This window comes from Ischnura elegans (assembly GCF_921293095.1).
Source record: "Ischnura elegans chromosome 13 unlocalized genomic scaffold, ioIscEleg1.1 SUPER_13_unloc_2, whole genome shotgun sequence".
Taxonomy (NCBI): Eukaryota; Metazoa; Arthropoda; class Insecta; order Odonata; family Coenagrionidae; genus Ischnura; species Ischnura elegans.
In genome coordinates, this window is record NW_025791658.1 from 8,760,544 (window position 1) to 8,782,904 (window position 22,361).

General features: G+C 41.0%; 1 protein-coding gene across 1 annotated transcript in view; it reads left to right on the forward strand.

Moving 5' to 3' along the window:
• LOC124172780 overlaps positions 1 to 22,294 on the forward strand; it is a 79,534-nt gene extending 57,240 nt beyond the window's left edge. Inside the window, exons 4-5 of the mRNA XM_046552275.1 lie at positions 11,719 to 12,205; positions 22,152 to 22,294. Of these exons, the coding sequence (XP_046408231.1) occupies positions 11,719 to 12,205; positions 22,152 to 22,174 (510 nt within the window). The 3' untranslated portion in view covers positions 22,175 to 22,294. The remainder of the gene's footprint in view (positions 1 to 11,718; positions 12,206 to 22,151) is intronic.
• Positions 22,295 to 22,361: the final 67 nt, after the last annotated feature.

Sequence of the window (22,361 nt, forward strand, 5' to 3'; positions counted from 1 at the left end):
GGGAGGAGTTGCCTGTATTGTTTTACGTTGTAATAAATTCATGAGACTTTCGTTGAGATTAGGCAGAATAGATGGAACCATGGAGAATGATGTTTAGAGACGACTATGTGTATGTTTTCTTACCCGAGTTTGCGTGTTTCACGCCCCCTTTAGCCTAATCGCACTTGGATTTTGAATGGCGTAGAGTTAATTTTCGGAGTCGAGACGCTGTTGATAAAAACAGTGTCGTTTATCGCGCGCAAATATATTGAAATGTTTGTAATCGGTGTCCAAGCAGCTAAGGCCGCTTGTTTCGCGAAAAATAAGCTGTCTTTGATTCGCAAAGTGCTGCAGGTGTTCTATCACCACCACTTAACCCTGAAACAGGGAGTGTGTGCAAAATACGAGACTAACGATGAGGTTCGTGGTTCCATTCAGGAGTATTATGTCGAGAATTCAAATTATTCAAGAAATACGTGGAATATGTAAAATAGAGGCACTGTGCAGTGAGCTGTTAAAATTCAATAATTATTTTTGGCGGCGACCTATGCAACAGCTAACGAATGACATGGAATTGAATGAAAAATTGGATCGGTTGTTTGATATTGCCGCGGTAAGTGCTCCGGAAGTTATTCAAAATGATGTGGATAAAGTGCTCTTGAAAATAAAGAGGCGACCAGGATATCCGCTTCAAAAGATACTAAGTTAGCACTAAGAGTGTTTTCAAAATATTTTTCTTTCAGAAAAACTTCCTTATAATTATTAGTTTCCAGTTTCTGATAGCACAAAAAAACTAATCTCCCACGACATAGACAAATGCACATTATGAAATGCATTGTAAACTGGCTGATTGGGGTGGACTTGGTTTACCAGGACAGCTATAACGTGCCTTGGCTTGCTAAATAATGAGATGCTTATCTAGCAATTAAAGAGAGTGGGGAGTCAGAGAAGTCGGCGCGTCGAGTGGAGAGGAAGAGAAGATATGACGAGTAGATAGAAGAGAAGATAGATGGGTAGGAAAATCCTAATTACACCCCAAATTGCACTGATCTTTGATGCCTTGGGCATTGGCGCGAGAGGAGCGACAACGGTTCTTGTTGTTGCTATGTTGTGGTAACAGGGGTTACTGTCTACTAAAGGAAATATTTACTCATTCGTTGAATAAAGTAAGTAAATATTATTTTGCATATTACGACATTAAATGGTTCTATTAATCTCATGGCCGATTGAAGAAATAAAAACAACATTAAAGATTCCATAACTCACCGGAACTGCCAGTGGGTGGCCGGGCCACTACAGAGATTTTTCACGCCTGCGTTGAAGAGTGGAGATTAGCGAATATATTAAAGCACTTTCAATTGATTTGATAAGCGTAAATAGAGCAAATTAACTACTTTCATATTTTAGGTTCTCAGTCTATCATATTTTTTGGATTCTTAACATGAAAATTTCTTTTTTTATCATTAATTAGGCTCGAAGAACAGTGATGTAGTTATTTTAAAGGGTAAACTACAACATACACTCGGTATGAAAAACACCAACATAGTATTCGACTCCTACATTCTTAATCCGACTTTCGCTCGTAAAGGCGGAATGGGCGTGAGGCAGTCAGGGGCACAGGACTTATCAGTTGACCGTGATGCGGCCTGCGAGCGACCAGCTCGCCGTCAGGGGTGTGACGCGCTGCTGTAGCTCACGGAAAAGTATTGTATTCCAGGAAAACTGTTGAGCGGACGTTAAAATGGAGTGAATTTTGTTTCTAAAGATCTGCAAAATCGTGCGTTACCCCTGAAAATGATGTTACTTCAAAAAATCGGGAAAATTTAATGTTATTGCATTTATGCTCTTTGAGCGACTTCTAAATGTTAAACAATTGAGCTGAAATTTTTAGAATATCCATTCTGCACCCCAGAGCATATTTTAAGAGGTAGAAATTAAAAATCAGAGAAAATATAAAAAAATAGGCAACACCCTTCCGAGTAATCCCTAATAGCCGCTGGAAAAACTCGAAGAACAATCGCCTCTCATTTGGCGCCATGTCGTCTGCATCATAGGTCTGCATTCAGCGCCACCACAGCTGCCAACGTTGTCTCGTAACGCGCAAACCTTAGCAATGGCGCAGCGTGTCATTGCAATCATAGCATGTCACTGTCGTCTTAGTTACTGTATTATCAGTATAAGTTGTTTTTGTATACAAGTGTTGGGTTTTTAATTGACTGGAGCACCTTTTAGAAAAGACGTACTTGCGCCTTGCGGGTGCAGGAACGCATTTTTCTAAGGGCGCACCCTTAGACCACGTTGGTCTAAGGGCGCACCGGCCCATGGGCCGATGGGCTGGCGGGCCAGTCCGGGCCTGCAGGAACGTATCCCTATCTTCCCAATGTTAAAACGCTCTCGTATGGCGGAAATTTGTATAGCGCAAAGACCCCAAGGAACGCATCCCTGGCGCTATACGAGACATTGGTGTATTTCGTTTTCTTTGATGAAGGAAACTACCCTATTATGATAAAATATTTAAGTTTTCAAGCAACAGCATACCCAGGATCTAAACTAGGGCGGTGAGGGGGGAGACGAGCCATGGTCTTTTAAGTTGTAACATTTTAGCACAGAAAAGGTCAATGAGACCAAAATTGTAAGAAAATTTATTAGTTCTTATTATTATTTGTTTGGATAAATAATGATCTTTTTTTTAAGATCCCTGTCTTAAACTTAAATCATTTTTCTTCAAAAGAAAATTTATTCAAAAATTTCGTTTTGAATTCAAATTATTTTCACTTCTAGGGGGGTCTAGCTGCTGCTAGCTGGATACCCCCATGTTTTCAAAGAAAGACAGCACAAATAACCTTTGAGTGATCTCGTAAATATCGCTGAAATTTTGAATATGCTTTTAAAATGCATATTCTGACCAAATTAATTAATGCTACAGGCGTGCACAAGACAACATATGAGAACTTCAGTACTACATCTTATGTATAATTATTTTTTTTTCTTCTTACCTCGTTTAATACATGTTAAAATAAATGATTGACTGATTCATCAAAAGTCGCAGCCCAAACTGTGATAGGTGTGGGTATTTGGCTTATTGGACGTAAAAGTAAAAATAAAAATTCATCGGGAGGAAAAATCTGAAAACTTGAAAAAGTCAATTAGTTTTCGAGATATAGGTATTGACTTGAATTAACATGGTAGCCTCATGAGACTAAAACTTTTTCTCTTTTATTTTGTACTTTGTACAATAGACAGAAACAAGATTTTTTTGGTCAATTTTTTGGTACGGTTGACATTGCGACGAATTGATATTTAGTATTTTTTATGATTTTTTGAACGTTTCCAATGCTTTTCTTATGGGAAAAATTCAGGAATTTTTTAAATTTACTAAAACTTTACTTGTCTGTCGCCCGGGCGTAGCTTAGACTCAGTGAACGTACCGATGCTGGTAGAGATGGGGGTGGTTCCCCAAAACCTTGGTTGAGAGATAGACAAATAGGGCGCCAGGTGCATGCATTGGATGCACCACCAAGGTAGGTACGTCACAACCTTTTACGACGAGATGAAATGTAACAGATACAAGTTGTATTTCTACAAGACTTTAATACAAGCTCATTAAAATTCTGGGAGTAATGATGAATTTCCTCCATACACAAACAAGCCTCCAATGGGGAAGTTTCTAGACTCAACACACATTCACTCTCCAGCAACTTCATCTCTTCATCTTACCACACTTTGTAAGACGAGGTGAAAATAAAATAAAATTATGACTCCTGTCATTACAAAAAAAAATTAAGGAATGGCTGCATGCACCATCAGCTTTTTGGGAGAGGAAGAGAAAATCCACCTCACAGCCACATGGCGACTAACGCCAACCAGAGAGTAGCAGCTCTCTGCACTACAAAAAAAAACCCGAAATCAGGCGGAGCTGGCAGCTTTGTGGAGAGGACCTATTACTCGCAAGTCTGAGCAGTGCAAGAGCGACGGTCGTTCGCGCATGTCGCCAGGAAGGGAGGACTCCGGGGAGGGGAGGGGAGGTTAGGAGGGGAGGTAGGGGGAGGGGAATGCCAGAACCTGTTCTTCTGAGGTGGTCGGAGCGCATTGAGACCGCATAGCTAAAATTTTCCTACGGCTTGCAGGCATGCGCAGGAGTCGCGGCGGAGACCGTGACATCATCCGAAAATAAAAGCATGGTCATTAGTGCAACTTATGGTCTCCACTCCCATCCACCGCTGAAAAAGTGTATAATATGTATTGCTGGTGGAATTAAGAGACCCTAACATTTTCACAGTAAACTCGTTTAAACGTTTATACCATATCACGTGAAGTAGATTGTGAGGGTAAACAATACTAATCTTGAGAATCATAATCTTTTTACTAAGCATGTGAAATAGATTCGGTCATAAAAACAGAACGACAGAATTAAATATTTTAGTGAAAACATACTAGAAAACGTGAAACATTGAGATTAAAAAAATGCAAGAAAAAGACTCGGATGTACGATTTTACAGCCTTTAAAAGTTAGTTTCACAAGTCATCAGCAAAAGGTGGTATAACACTGGGTGCCTTCCATTCATGCGACTCATGAGTCGACTAGTGTTGACTCGCGGTAACTGTTTATAACTCTCCAATTCCTGCGCGTTATCGTTTGTTGACTTGTGTCACAACAGTCGGCGACACACATAGAACGGAACACGAAAACCGCGACACAAGTCGACTTGTGTTGACGTGTGTCAATGAATGGAAAGCACCCATTGTGTGCTCTTGCTAGCCATAGCATAAGCAATGGCCATGTTTTTGATTTTGACAGTGACGAAATTTTAGATCATGAGGTTAATTTGAGAAAAAGAATATTCAAAGAAATGGTTCACATATCTAAATCAATTTACAGTTGTAATAAAAAAACTGACAATGAAAATATTAGCAAAAATTATTTTTATTTAATAAATCAAAATTAATGGTAAATAGGTTTGGTAATAGCTTAGTAATGTAATATCAATAAATATGTACAAAGGTATATATAGTGTGCCGGTCCCGCCTCCCAGGTTTGGTTTAGCCCTAAACCCCCCCACCTCCTTTCCTTCGATCCGTTAGGACGAGTGGGTTGCACAAACGAGAAGACACGTAGAAATTTGTTTGGGAACTTCGGTTTCGGGCGACCAACGCCGTTGGATTTGCTATAAAGCTAGTAAAATTGGTGGGGGGCAGAAGAATCGCTACCTGCGGTGACCAAATTCCCACCTTAAATAAATTATATTCCGGTTCTTTTCCTTTTACCATAAGTAACTTTTAATGAACCGTCAACAATACAACAAAAAGAAATAATCCCATAAACATTTGAAATACCCCTCCAAAAGAAACACACAAAAAAAATATACCCTTAAACACAAATATACTCAAACACTTAATAAGCCCTCGTACATAATATTGATTACACAATGAAATTGCGAATAATTCAGTAATGCCTTCGAGCACAAAAGCAGTATTTTAGTCTTTAAGGCAATTTAAATATCTACCCATCTGTAATGATGAGATCAACACTCGTGAGCAATATCAGTTTGTTTGAAAAAGACGAATTATCGTCAATGCAATTTTGAGAAATCATTAAACAATGAGTGATTGACACAAATCACTGGTCCTTCCTCTTCTTCGGACGAGAGATAGGGAGAGAGAGCACGAAACACTCACTTTTTTCTTTTTGGGGCACACTACTTTGGCTATGACCAGTTGCACGAGAAGGGAAATTGGGCGTATTAGCTTACGCGTTCACTCTGTGGCGGGGAACTGTGCTAGAAGCCGAGCTCAGAGCGCGGGTTCAACTATTACATTTTGTTATGCTTCTTGATATGTCTTTTTATTTATAGTGGACGTAATAAGTGGAATGTCAACTTAAATGCCAAGAGGATGTTTCACTCGATAGTCAATGCATTTCTTTTTTTTTTTAACTTTTATTTACATTTTCTGCGTATTTTCGAAAGAAATTAGATGATTTGAGGAATTGTATTAACATATGTTATTAAAATTTAGTGAATTGAAATAAAATCCGTGAAAAAAAGGTTTTAGCACGTATGTTACGCTCTTTTGGAACGTAACCCCTAATTAGTATGGAAGTCAATGGTTCGACTTTCGTACATTCGACTTTCGTACACATTTTCGGGAACGCATTGTGTGCGAAAGTAAGGGACCGCCTGTATTTCTTGTCCTTTTATATATTTAAATAATACCTTCCTTGACATAAACATCCGCCTTGAAAACAATACCTTCAGCACCTCCATCCACAAAAAACCCACCAACCATGAACAATACTTGCACTACACCAGTTGCCATCCACCTCACACCAAACACGCAATCCCCTACTCCCTATCAGTCCGTGCCCATCGCATCTGCAACAATTCACCATCTCTTCAAAGAGCCACACAGAACCTCCATCATGCTCTCCTCAAACGAAAGTATCCAGAACCCCTGCTTAAAAAGAAAATACTCTCTCCCTCCGAACAGTACACCCCACGCACCAAAAAAGAACAAAACCACAGGAAACTGAATCTCACCACCACATTCTTCCCGGGCTCTCAAAAAATTAAAAAAATATTAAAAGATCTGTACCCTATCATCAGCAAAAACAAAATCACGGCTGCTCTTCTTCCATCCTGCCCCTCCATTGCCTACAGAAGAGCATCCAACTTAGGTAATATTTTAAAATCCACCCGCCCCCTCCTACGGCACGCTCTGCCCCCACCTTCCTCCCTGACTCCATGCAACCGCCCCCGCTGCAAGTGCTGCCCCCTGCTACGCCCCACCACTTCACCTGTCATCAATAGATCCTCCTCCACACCATCTTGCACCTCCTTCAACGTTGTATACAGGCTATTTTGTAATTTTTGCCCCGCGTACTACATAGGAGAATGCACCACGCCCATATCCATCCGTATGAATAACCACAGGCACTCCTGCAAAACTCCCCCCTTTCATGAACCCATCCCCATTCACACTTCCTCACACAACAGTACCTTCGACCAATGTTTTTCCCTAACCTTCATTGAAGTTTTGCCAGAGAGGGCAACTATCATCGAGGTGAGGACGAGGGAGATGGCCCACATCTGGGTTGAAAAGGCGTTTGAAACGCCCGGGCTAAACATCGCCCATTAAAAGCCGAAACAAACCCTACCCTCCCTTTCCCCCCCTCTCCCCTTCCCCTTCTTCCACCCCCACTACCTCACCAAGGAGGGCGACTGGAGGAACTTACCCGGCCTGCAGCAGTTCACCTTCAGCACTGAGGATAGCGGATCAATCCGCTGAAACGTCTGAACGTTTATTTGTGAGTGTCCCTTTTTTACGTGTGTCTATGTTTTTAGTAGTACAATTTTTGTTCGTTTGCCTCGATCGGTCACATTTATATTATCGCTTAGTGCGCTTTCATCAAGACTTTATATATCGGCTATTTAGCCCAAGTTCTATCATCTTCGTGTTCGTCGTCTCATCAGTGCTTCCAGCTGCTGTGACATCATTCTTGTGAGTGTTCCTCCTCTCCTTTCAATCACTTTCACCTTCTTACTTTTTTCCTTTCCTAACTATTCCAAATGTGCAATCCCTCACCCACCCATATTTGGCTCAAACATGCTCGTACCAACGCGCACAAAATCGCCCAGTACACCAGCCACACCGAGTTTCTCACCTCATGCTTATCCTTAAATATTCCCCCCAATGGCTTCACCATCAAGTTCCCTCTCACAGGTATTCCCCCTAGTATGCACCCCCATCTACGCATATCAATCTTTCATCAATCTCTTCTGTTCACCAATTTAATATTATCCCACTATCAATCCCTCCTCCACAAACACACCAGCAATCTCATATCCCTAACAAAAATCATTGCAATGTCCGAACCACATTTACTAACCGAGCTTAATCAAATTCTTTCTTCCGCCCGGCGACATCTTGCCCGTAGACGCGCCAAACATCTACATAAATTGTCGAATCTGTGTGTTTCATGCCTTCGCGCCGGTCTTCACCTCCCCCTCACTGGTCTCACACCCCCACCCCCACCCACTCCCCCGCCTCTCTTCCTTTACAAACCTGACCTGGCCACTATACTCAAACTCCCCCCCCCACCAATGGACTTTCCGGCACCACCCAACCCTCGCCCCCCACCGCGACCGCCTCCAGACACTCAGAGTGAGAACGAGGGAGACAATGTTGCGAACCCTTCCCCCCAAGACAATGTAGTGAACCTTTCCTCGCATGTCCTCGACGCCAACGAGCGGGCAGTCCTCAGCAAAGGATTATCTTTTTCACCCACGCCGAGAGTTAACCACGTGAGCCTTGTGACTGACGCCCTGAATTTTTGCCGGAACCTGCGATGGAAAGCATTCTGGCAGTCTCAACAAAATACATCTTCCAACCACGACACTCTTCACCCATTGGCTCAATTCGCCCCACCGTCTGTACGAGAGCCTAAACCACTCCATGCAAACCATCCCGTAGAGATATTCATCAAACTTTTTCTCAACAGAATCAGTGATCACAATTTCCTCCATTCTCTCACCCCACCCAAAAATCTCACACGCCTGGAATTTCAGGCCTTAAGAAATCTCTCCGCCAACAAAGACATCATCATAACCTCAGCGGATAAAGGCTCAACGGTAGTCGTTCTCGACAAAGAGAAATATGTGGCGGAAGGTTTAAGGCAACTGAACGACCCGACTTCCTATTCTCCCCTCCCCAATGATCCCAATCCGAAATTTCAAAAAGAAATCTTCTCCTTTCTTAAAAATTTCGGCCCCGCAGAAGGACTAAGCCCCTCCGATATTAATCTTCTATCACCTGCCGATTTCAACACTCCACAATTCTATCTTCTCCCCAAAATACACAAACCCAATAACCCTGGCCGTCCCATTGTGTCTAGCCGCAATTCCCCAACCGAAAGAATATCAGCCCTTCTAGATCACTACTTGCAACCTCTTGTCACCACCCTCCCATCTTTCATAAAAGACTCCTATCATTTCCTAAGCATACTTAACTCAACCCCTATCCCTACCGGTACCAATCTCCTAATGGCGACAATTGACGTCGTTTCACTTTATACTTCCATTCCCCACCACGAAGGCCTCAATGCCCTCAACCATTTTCTTGCCCAACGCCCTCAGCCTCACTCTCCCTCCACCAACTTCATCACCCAATTAGCTGAACTGATTCTAAACAAAAACGCCTTCAACTTTAACGACACCTTCTACCTACAGAAGCGAGGAGTCCCGATGGGAACCAGAATGGCCCCAGCCTACGCAAATCTCTACATGGGTCACCTGGAAAACTCTTATTTAAATTCCCAAACCCTTAAGCCTCTCCTGTGGGTCCGCTTCATCGATGATATTTTTTTACTATGGGCCCATGGGCGTGACTCGCTAGACACTTTCATTGCATCCCTCAACTCCACCTCATCCGTTTCTTTCACTTCATCAATTTCTGATTCCTCCCTCACCTTCCTTGACATAAACATCCGCCTTGAAAACAATACCTTCAGCACCTCCATCCACAAAAAACCCACCAACCATGAACAATACTTGCACTACACCAGTTGCCATCCACCTCACACCAAACACGCAATCCCCTACTCCCTATCAGTCCGTGCCCATCGCATCTGCAACAATTCACCATCTCTTCAAAGAGCCACACAGAACCTCCATCATGCTCTCCTCAAACGAAAGTATCCAGAACCCCTGCTTAAAAAGAAAATACTCTCTCCCTCCGAACAGTACACCCCACGCACCAAAAAAGAACAAAACCACAGGAAACTGAATCTCACCACCACATTCTTCCCGGGCTCTCAAAAAATTAAAAAAATATTAAAAGATCTGTACCCTATCATCAGCAAAAACAAAATCACGGCTGCTCTTCTTCCATCCTGCCCCTCCATTGCCTACAGAAGAGCATCCAACTTAGGTAATATTTTAAAATCCACCCGCCCCCTCCTACGGCACGCTCTGCCCCCACCTTCCTCCCTGACTCCATGCAACCGCCCCCGCTGCAAGTGCTGCCCCCTGCTACGCCCCACCACTTCACCTGTCATCAATAGATCCTCCTCCACACCATCTTGCACCTCCTTCAACGTTGTATACAGGCTATTTTGTAATTTTTGCCCCGCGTACTACATAGGAGAATGCACCACGCCCATATCCATCCGTATGAATAACCACAGGCACTCCTGCAAAACTCCCCCCTTTCATGAACCCATCCCCATTCACACTTCCTCACACAACAGTACCTTCGACCAATGTTTTTCCCTAACCTTCATTGAAGTTTTGCCAGAGAGGGCAACTATCATCGAGGTGAGGACGAGGGAGATGGCCCACATCTGGGTTGAAAAGGCGTTTGAAACGCCCGGGCTAAACATCGCCCATTAAAAGCCGAAACAAACCCTACCCTCCCTTTCCCCCCCTCTCCCCTTCCCCTTCTTCCACCCCCACTACCTCACCAAGGAGGGCGACTGGAGGAACTTACCCGGCCTGCAGCAGTTCACCTTCAGCACTGAGGATAGCGGATCAATCCGCTGAAACGTCTGAACGTTTATTTGTGAGTGTCCCTTTTTTACGTGTGTCTATGTTTTTAGTAGTACAATTTTTGTTCGTTTGCCTCGATCGGTCACATTTATAATATTATTTAAAAGTATATAAGTAATTTTGGGTGTTTTAAAATTCTTATCCATCGTGGTAATAACTTGGAATGTTGTAAAATTTCTCCACTCGGGGGAGCTCCCCTTTGCGTGTGGGGATTGCGGACGATGGTACGTCAAGGCGAGTGACCTGAACCAGCACGCAAAGAGCCATAGTGCCGTCAAACCGCACAGGTAAAGTCATGAACTGAAAGTCTCCTCTCATGGAAAATGCTTCGAATTGGAGGTGTAAGGAATTCTAAATTTTCTCTCATCCAATTCGTGAGAGATTCTCAGAAGTTCCCCGAGGGTGTCTGCTTACCTGTGAAGCTGTGATATCGTGGAATCATGTGGGCCTTTTTGTCTTTTCAGAATACTCTGTGAATTTAATGAAGTAAGACCTGAAAAAAGTCTGCTTTTGCTCCACACAGCAATCTGCAAAAACTATTCAACTCTATTGAATTTGTGCGATGACTTGATTTGATATTTCATATTCATATTTCTGGGTCGAATTTGGCAATTCTCCAACCCATACGCTCTCATATACAAATTTAATCAGTTACACAGCCTGAAAAAATTGATTTCACCCTCGGCCATGCACCTATTGGGACGGCTTGTGGGGTAATATGTTGATGTTGTAATTGAGATTGTTGATGCTTTCCAGGTGATTATAATATTTCAGGGCATCAGAACTCTTTCAAGGGCTTGGGAAAAATCATAGGCTTGACAATATTAAGAAATCTCTTCTTTTACTATTTTAAAGGTCGTTTTACAGGGTACATGGAATTGTGCAATCTGACGTACGTCCAAAGGCGCGATCAAAATTGTGTTGTGTAAAGCGGTGAATTGCTGGAACAAATGTGAGAATGCGTGGATGCGAGATGGCAGAATAGCCCCTGATCTAATTTCGTTCATGCATTCGTGCAATTCCACGCCATTTTAGAAATTAATGCACCTCTAATGTGCGCAATTCCATGCCCCGTGTAAAACGGCCTTAAGAATTCATTATTTCTGTCATGTAGTTTCTGTTTGCTCAGCGTGACATTTAAATTTTTACGCCGATGTTTCTCCTATCATTACAAAACCATTGCTGCCTTCCACACAAGAACCATCGCAATACCTTGAGTCACAGCCTCCGGCATCGCAGCCAGCTCCCCAGGCCCTCTCCCTGGAACAAGACTTTCGACAGCTTCTCCCGGCCACCGCGCCCGGAATGCTGCCCACACCCGCAGACCAGGAGGTTCTGGAGCTGCTTACGCTCCTGGCAAACAACAAGGACTCCCCGAAGCTCACCAGGTGGGAGGGACACGAGCTCCTTCTCTTACTCACATTGGGGTCTGAATGGCCGACTCTTTCGACCACTACGAGGAACATTGGGTACAACCGTACTAGGATCCTTGCCATCGCCGCCACCCATGGGTGGGAAACAGCATCACGGGTATCGACCCCAGAAGAGATCCTGCGGCGCCTGCACACTCTCTTGTGGGTGCAGACGGGGGAGAGGCCCTTTGCGTGTGGCGTGTGCCACAAGCGCTTCTCGCAGAAGAGCACGCTCAACCACCACGCAAAGATGCACTGAACGCTGTTCGTTGGGTGAGGGAATAATAATAGTAATAAATGCTCTCTGGAACTCTGTGGGATATCATTCTGGTTCCCGCTTTCGCCGTGTGAGGTGACCTTGGGGTGAGGGTATGTGCGCCGCTGCAATGCAGGCTGCTAGCAGGTCGCAGAGTACCCTGCTAGCAGGTAGCGCTTGGCTTAAATAAGGATTATTAATACCCTATCAAACGAAGGAAACTTTTTGACCTTAAGTAATTTTGATAGGTCATTATTAAGAGACGTTTCCCTGAGCTCTGTGCCTCATGCATGCATTGGTAATGTCAGACGATGTATAACTCCTATCTACTCGTATAGAAACTAGGTCCATGTGATGTCACGTGGGGTGGCATCGCATGGGCACCAATCTGGCCTTTTTCAAATGAGGTTAAAATTGACCATTGCCATTCGTCTAAACTGGAATTTCTCAAACCAAATAATTTGTATAGTATGAATACACTAATGGTGGGTAAGGAATCGCAGTCAATGCATTTCGTTTCCTTAGATGAAGGTAACTACCCTATTGATTCCATATTTCGCAAGGGGTGATACAAAAAGAAATAGCCTAGCGTAAATAGATTTGTGATAAGGTGGGGGGGTAGGGGGAAGGTGGTGGGGGGGGGTATTTCTGAACAAACATTTAAACATTTCCTAGATAACAATTTGAAAAATTGATATAACCATTTACTGCCAACAGGCTGATATATCAGTCCTTGCTGGTTGAGTGAAATTTTTGCACTTTTTTTGTGATTTTAGCCTTTTTATGGGCTGTAATTTAAGTAAGCCCCCATAATCTATCTATGGTTATAAGATATAAATATATCTTAGGAATTGGGAAAAAATCTAGAAGTATTAAATATTATTAAGTAGCTGAGAAATTTTTAAACCTGAAATGTTGCTAATTCCGGAAAATAGCCTTGGCAGTCTTCGTACATCCCACCTGAAATAGGCTGCTGCAGTAAAAGGGTTAAAATCAATGGTGTTTTGCATAGTGAAAATTATTAACAGGTGATATAATTGATGAACCATTTCTGGCGATACTACGTTATATCTTTCATGGAATACGGAAAATGTATTCCGTTTCCTTTCCTTGGAGATGATGACAACTGAAAAATTTTTGTTCTCACAAAATATTTTCTTCGAAACCATGTGATCATGTTAAAAATGCATAATTAATTTCCTCAATTAATCTTAGTTGTTTGTGTTGGAACTAATTTTCATTTTTGTCTCGCAGATATTATTTTCATAAATTTGCTTTTCCTGAAAACTTTTACATGACCATCTTCCAGCATTTTTATTTCACGATGAATGGAACATGCAGGAGAGGGAATTGCAATAATGGTCGTATGATATTCTTTAGAGTAATACTCCGAAAATGAACCAGGAGAATCTTTCAGAGACTAAAAGTTAGTCAGAAAAAGTCACAGATCTAAGACTGCAAAATGGCTGTTCCCCAGTGTAATTAATGATCAATATATTGTGGCATCCCACCCCCGACTCGCCCGGATACCACAATAGAACCGGGGGGAGACGTCGCACAAAAATAAAAAAAAATATACAAATCCGCGAAGATCCCTCCCGCATGGGACCTACGGGACAAAACTATGCCACTCACTTCTCGTAGTTCACATAAATAAAAAATATTCCCCTTCTTTGGAGATGATTGCGGGTGGGGGGTTCCCGATTCAAACTGATGGGTGACGTTCGGGCGCTGATGCACTCGTCCAACTCGCATTTACGGGAAGGAAAACGGACGGGGCGAAAGGAAGGACGAAGGATATTTTCCATGGGGTGACCCGTGGAGGAATCAGAACAAAACACTTACTCAAACACTTTCAATTAAACAAAATATAATTCACACAAATAAGGTTGCATATGACAAAAACAAAAGAAACCCTCTTATACGCTAATGAAATATGAATTGGTGAAAGCCACTCATGAAACATCAATGATAAAAAAAAAAACAATATAACTTGGTTTCTAGATGAAAATCAATATAGAAAATGATGATAACAAAGTAAAATTCAGTGGTGAACACGTAAATATGATACAAATTCAATGATTTCTTGACTGGGGAGGTAAATGATAGTCCATCCTGTCGAATGTAAATTTGTGGTGCGAACATTAATTGTACTTGGTGACTAATTTCACTTTCACTAATGTAACGGGTGCGTTCCGTGACTGTTTGTCTTAACTTGGCTTGGCAGGAGACACGAGGGGGCTTTGGGGGGGGGGGAATAGCTGCAATCTTACTTTATCGTAGTCCGAGTCTGGACCAGGTTGGATCCAACACTCTCTCGTTCCATTTACTGCACTCCTTTCTCCCTTGTTGGAGGAAGCTGCATCCGGAACGGAGATAATGCGTCCTCTTCAGCTGGTCCTTTGCTCCTTCGGAAGGGGGGGGGATTCTTCTTCCAGATCAATCTTTCTGAAAATATTTGGGCCCCTTGTCTCCTCCTGCCGTGCGTCGCACTGATTTTGGGCATAGGCTCCGCCCGACAGTCACTTAAGAATTCTCTCGGTTCTCTTACGCGCACCACCTTTTATTATACCTCAAGTTGGGGTGGGGTAATGCACAATGAAGAAAGGGAGGAGTAACACGCCACTCACTCAGGGAAAACCCGAGCTCCCCTCCTCCCACACACACACTCACACACAACCATTCAAAAATCGGCGAAAACACATTCATCCCCTCTTACTCATCCACGCCTTCCTCCACGGGCCATGGTCTGGGGGTTGGGTTTTGGGAAAGGTCGTGGAACGAGCGGGTAAACTGGTAGGGAAGAAAATGCGCAGAGTAGAAATGCATTGTAATGGGGCTTGAACCATTACAATATATAGCATGAGTATATAGAGTCATGCACGAGGATGGATCCCACGCAAGAGGTTGCAACGTGTTATGAGTTTCAGATACTGGACCCATCACTCGAACGTGACTCTGCGATTCTTCCATTACCCCGAGAGCGGAACCGAGCTGACACGAGACAGCAATCAAGACACCCTTACAAATATTAAAAAAAATTAAAAGTCAAAGTTTGGTTTATCCGTGTATTCCGATTGTTCGTGCCGTCTCTTCTCCCTGTCATCTCAGCCCACTAGGATATAATTGGGAGTGTAACGTACCTCAATGCGGCCGTTCTTGCACCGTGTGAGATGGGCTGTGGTTATGAAACACGTTCATGTGCAGGCAGGAAAGTTTCATTTTCACTTGCTATCCAGTGGTGTAGCGAGGAATTTTGTTCGGGGGGGAGGTCCGAAGCCATGGGGGAAAATGTTTGAAAAACAGGATACAAAGTAATGGTTTTTCAACTAATTTTAATAATCGACAAAACTTTATTTATTAAAGAAATAATTTTTAAATTCATGATTTTTCAATGTTTCATTTTCTTTTATGAAGGAAAATAATTTTGTTTTTAAATCCTGGGGGGGGGGAGGGGGTTTGGATCCCCTGGACACCCCCCCTGGCTATGCCAATGATGCTATCACGAGATATGAATGAATTAAATGACTACCTCTGTAAATGGAAAAATATTCATTAAGCTGTCCTAAGGAAATAGACGTCATAAAAAGAATATAAGCACAGATTTGGAATAAGAATGAAAAATATATCTAAGATCGACCAACTATGTCTCTAGGACATAATCTATGTTGAACAGTGAAAATAATGATGTATATAATTTTCACGATTATTTTAACAAAGTTTTAAGTTTATCAAAAGAGTTCTATGGTTTAACAATGGGTGAGAATGAATAACAAATTTAGTGTATGCCGTTTAAAATATATGGCTGTGTGTGGTATGACTACTTTTTGCCTTTTTGGAAGCTGAATTTTGTGGTGAATTTTCTTATTTTTCACGTATTATCCCTCTTCGAATACAGTGAAATGTCTTTATAACGAAATTGTATGAATTGCCATGATAGGTTTGTTAAACAGAAATTTCATTATGCTGAATTGTGCAAAAAATATTGCATGGAACCACACGAATGAAAGTACATAAAAAAACTTAACACGTTCAGGGCGGCATGACCCACCGGTGGGTCATGGCTGGTCTATCCCCGTGGGCGGCATGACCCACCGGTGGGTCATGCGTTTCTAAGCTCTATGGGCGGCATGACCCACCGGTGGTCACGTTTCCCATGCGAATTAAAGGAGCTTCTGGCCACGTACGACCATGAGGACGGACTTATTACGTTCTTCATCGCCCATGAAGGTGTTTTTAGTTAACTTTTTACTGATGCCAAACCGAACTTTTTGCCTAGAGAAAGGTAGCAAGTAAAATGACGGGCAATGATGTAAAGATTCAGTATTAGATGTTTTATTTGCATTTGTGCGTGAAATATTTTCAATTTTAGTTTAACTAATCGGAAAGATATTCAAATGAACTCGATCATCGGTAATCAACTTCCATAATTTTATGAAATACGTAATGCTTGCATTGCGGGTTGCCTATTCGTCGATTATAGGATTTTTAAAAAATTCTAGCTGTGTTACGTACGAAGTTCTCATTCATATCAATTCCACAGGCAGTATTATGAAGCTTATTCAATAATAAAAGAAAATAAAGAATATTGCAGTCATATTGAAGGTAGACGAGAGCTACATATAGTTGATTCGTTATTGAGCCATTATTTTCTATGACACGGCAATCTCTAGACGTAAATTTTATGTTTTGCATCGTCTATCAAAAGTATATCGAAATATAAATCAAGTTGGTTTGGCTTTATTCACATTTTACGACGAAGATAGGTTAACTACTATTTACGTGGCTACTATATATTCCTACTATTTACGTGGCATTATGCATCGCTAGAAATGCTTTTTCGTTTTCCATAAGACTGTAAGATGGCCCTACAAGAAGGACGATTACCTTCCTTGATTACACGTTGAAATACTACTACACTCATCGTTTCAATTACATGGCTTTCACGTATCGAAGATGCTCCACTTCCGTAGATATTTAGGAGGTAGCACAAACCGGAAAAATTATTTAGATCGAAAACAAAAATGGAGAAAACATTTCAAAACTATAATAAATGTCATTTTCAGTTTGGATATCCTAATTGGGTCAATGGAAACAATTTTATAAATGGGGAATACAAATGAGCACAGCGAAAACTTGCCGAATCTCAAATATAATTTCAAACTATTTTCTATATAATCACTTATTTACATTATTTTCAATATATTCACTTATTTTCTTTGACAATGTCAATGATGAATTTTGTTGAAACAATCCAAGCACAATGTAGGGTGTCCATCACATTCCTCACAAAATGTGTTCACTTTTTTTGCCCTCTTGCTTGCCTCTTTCGTTCCCTTTTCTTTACGTATTCTCTCGTACCAATTGAGGCATCTCTTCCTACCTATCCTCGCAGTACCTTCATATTTACTTAGGTTGTGCAAGGACTTCCACTTCTTCGAAGCTGGAACACCTCCCCCAGCCACATCGCTAAAGACGACATCTTCTTTCAATAATCCATCAATAACTTTCTCTTTGGCACTTCACTTTTCCTAGAGTACACTCTCAAACTATGCGTGAATGAGTCAGGGCTACACAGTTTGTAGCATTTTATTCCATATTAATGAGACTTTCCAGGCAGGTACTGCCTATAATGTAATCGACCTCTCCAAAGTACCATCTGTACGATTGGTGCAGTCTCCCCATTCATCGGAGCTTGATAACGCGGCATGCTCTTCCTCTTCAGGTGAATCTTCTCCAATTTCGTCCTTTGAATATGAAGATTCACTGTCTTCTTCGAAATCGGATGGAATGTATGAATCATCGGAGTCAGAACTAAATTGAGATGCATATGAGTAAGCCATCTCCTCTAATTTTTCTTTGCCACTAATAACACAAAAATCACTGCTCCACAAAAAGACAAGGAAAATGGACTCGTATATCCAGTGGCACTCGTTTATTAGCCAAGACTGAAAGTTCTTCTCTCACTGCAAGGAAAATTTTGTCACCATTGTACATGTAAGGCCTTCCGCTCGGCTCGACTAATTTGAAACTCGACGTGTGGATTGCGTTGTTGCGACAAGGCCACTATGTGAGAAGCGATGCCGCACAAGATTATTCAAAAACGAAACTGTCGGATTAGCCTCCTAAGGGTTACTTGCAACACCCAATTGTGGGTAAGCTTACGATAATAACTGCACCCACGAGTGGGTCTGCCTGCAATAAAATTGTAAGCAAAGCTTCACCTATGCCAATAATAATTTGGTTTCTTATCCGCAGACTATGGAAATAATAGATTCAAAGGTTCCGCCTCAACCACCACCCCTCTCCTAGGAGGCGTGAGGTTGGGTGCGGAATATCGTCAGCCCTAGCCTTTTCTAAGCGCCGGACAAGTGCGGTTAGGCCCGTCTTGAGTCTACAAAATCCCATGGAACGTCCACCCCGAAAGGCGAGAGAAAGGGAAATCCATTGTTTCGTATCGGGTGCTACGGACTGAGCGGTCGGTCGCCAGCGTCACAAAGGTAGAGGTTTTCCCGGTTCTTTTGGGGATAATCATTTTCGCGACTTTATAAAAGCATAGAACCTCTAACAATGACAGCAGGAACAAGATGTATGATTTCCTCCCGCTGCATTTTGTTCCCAAAGCAATAAAACCGAAGCAAGGCATCACAGCGAAATAGAAAGAGAGTAATGAAGGCTCAGAAGATAAATTCGAAACAGTTGCAAAAAAACTATGAAATACCGAATTTTTTCCCATACTCATAACTGAATTATTCCATTCTGAGCTTATAAGAAGGGTAAATAAATTATTTCATCGTTTTTATACCTAAAATCACGTCTTATTTGTTCATTTTGAAGGTATTTACGTGACAGTAAATAAATATCGAAGAAAATAAAACGTGTAATACGTTGTTGCATATGCAAAAGGGGATTAATTAATAGCTAAATATTGCATTCTGGGCTTATAATAAGAGTAAGTGTATAAATTATTTCATTGTTTCCATATTGTACGTTTTGAAGGTATTTTAGGCGACAATAAATAAATACAGAAGAAAATAAAACGTGTAATGCGTGGTTGCATACGCAAAAGGGGATTAATTAATTACTAAATATCGGTGCATAGGTTTTCCAAAATTTATTGCAATTCATCATTTTCAGCTATACCAAAGAAGTGTGCATTAATTTTAACATGATTGGATCGATTTAATTTTTACGAAAATTGACGCCCACGGGGAAGAAACGGCAAATTTCACGATAGCCGCGAACGTGTGAAACATCATTAGTGAAAAATATATTTTGTCAAATACAATTGAAAATAACTAAAATTCAAATTCATGTACTTACCAACAGTATCTTCGATGGTGCTTATCAGTGAGGTGGAGGATTGAAAACTTTTTATGTCCACACCACGTAAATTCAATCATTGACACTACTCCTTCATGGAGAATGTCCAATAGGGGTTTCCTTCATTAAAGAAAACGAAAGGCATTGATTGCAATTCCTTACCCATTATTAGTGTATTCATGATATACAAATTATTTGGTTTGAGAAATCCCAGTTCAGACGAATGGCAACGGTCAACTTTATCCCCATTTGAAAAAGGTCAGATTGGCGCCCATGCGATGCCACTCCACGTGACGTCACAGGGACCTAGTTTCTATACGAGTAAATAGGAGTTTTACATCATCTGAGATTACCAATGCATGCATGAGGCACAGAGCTCAGGGAAACATCTCTTAATAATCACCTTTTAAAACTGCCTAAGGTCGGAATGTTTCATTCGTTTGATATGGTATTTATAATCCTTATTTAAGCCAAGCGCTACCAGCTAGCAGGGTACTCTGCTACCTGCTAGCAGCATGCATCATAGCGGCGCTCATAGCCTTGCTCCATAGTGGCTTTACACGGCGGTAGCTGGAACCAGAATGACGCCGCATGGGCTTTTCCCAGCATTCATACTTAGCCGTCGTGTTTTTGCACGCTTGAAAATTTTCACTTTTCATTTTATTGCAAAAAATATATATCGTCATTTAAAAATCCAGAAGCATGAAATACGTACTCCAGGAGTAATAATCTATCGATAGAGGCAGTAAAAAAATAATAGGAAACCACCCTATTATGAACACTTTTTATATTCACTGTACACAAATCTATTTACACACGACACTTTTTAAAATAAATCAGTTACTTTTTTTCCACACTGTGTTTCACACAAGATCGTTCTACAAACTTGCTTACAAATTCAACTGAGTGCTCCCGACAATTGATTTAACGTCCTCCTTCGACATTAGAAGTTTATGCATATTCAGAACAAAGTTGTGTGTCATTGTTGTATGTGAATGACTGTAACCAATTGATTTTTTTTTTAAATTGCAGCTGATTATATTTGCTATATGATTACAAATTTTTACAGTGGAACTTGGTTAGTACGTTCCTTGTTAGTACGTTTTTCTCCTTAGTACGACGATTTCTCTCGGTCCCGGTACCATCGGAACAAAATACAGGCAAAAGTATTTGGTTAGTACGTTTGAAAAAATTGCGCTTTCTTGTTAGTACACTCAATTGCTAGCCGTGATGCAACCCGGAATTTGTTCACCAGTATCTTCTTAAGGGTCGTAAAGCTCCGAATTCATGATTTAATTTATTATTACTAGCCATTAACATTCTTTCATTCATTCTACATATCTATCTTCGACCGTGATTTATCCAAATGCATTTCTCAATTCCTATGACGTGATGAATTTATCAGGAATGTCTGACTATGCAAAACTACAGCCAATGAGAAGCCCCAATTTTCCCCACCCCGAGCTCCTCACCTTCTGTTGCCTCTGGAGTGCCCACTATGCACAAATTTAACAAGTGGGCAACTGTTGCTATTACACGAGTTATCATGATGAAGAAATGAGTCTTATCCAATTCCCACTTTATCTAAAGCAGTACTGCACGTACTTCATAAACTCTATGTCAGTGCTACGGGGTACGTGCGTATTTGACTACTGCTGTGGGAGCAGACAATGCTCTGGATCTGCATGCGAAGCTTAGCTTAAAAATACTTGATCTCGGCACGAAAGCAGACGACATTACACAAATTTTTAAAGTAAATTTCAATTGTATAATATAAAGTCTTCTTGTAATTACGTCATATTCTAATAATCTTGCGTGTTATTATTCGATATATCGATATATTTAAGGTTAATATAATTTTGTCCAATTTCTATGATGTTTAAATACAACCCGTTGACATGCTCAGGTTTGTTGTTATATTCTCCGAGTATGCTGTGACAAAAAAGAAATGACTTAGCCTTACTTGTCCTCTTTCTATAAATACATATAGGATAAATCACGGGAGAAAGACGCCGTTTTCATGTAATTGTCTTCGGGAAATCTATGAAACATTGTGATTTTTATTCACATAGTATTGTTTTTCAATGTAGCGCCCATTTTCTTTATTTTAAAGGTGAAAAGAGTTCAGGAAGGCGATCCTACGAGAACTACCGATAGTAATTGTAATTACGACGACTTTTCCACAGATTGCAATTACCTCGACTGCTATTTTTTACTTTCCTCGTTAGCACGTTTTCCTGGTTCTACTGTATATCTAAATACTTTACGCATGGCTGATGATATTCATGAACTATTAGCTGATCAAAATCATTTAAGTTGAATGTCAGATATCTGATATTTTCTTCTACTCTTGTTTGAATACTCTAAATTATAAGCATTATGCATTTTGCGGATACATAGTAAATAGTCTTAAATTGTTGTTAAAATGAACTAAACTCACTATGGTCCACAAACCTATTGTTAAATTTTTAAAATGCTCAGGATAGTTATTTTCAATATACTTGTAATGGTAACCAATTAATTTATAAAATAATAATGGGTTCTAGTTACTGATTACAATTTTTATTGCCAAATATATTTCACGCACTCATGATAATCTTCTTGGACTGATAGATGATCAAAATTTTCTTTTCATTCCAGGTGAATTGCAGTTGAGTGTTTAGTCCAACTGATGCCAAAGAAGATGAGAAAATGCCCTAATACATATTAGGCGGAGAGAAGGTGCCATTAGCCATCTGGGCTCTGGTACAGGATTTTTTAGTTAATAAAGTGAATAATTACTGGTCTGGAAGTTTCTATACAGTCAATTCATATACATCGTTTTGCCTCATTTCTGTTTTTTTTTATAGA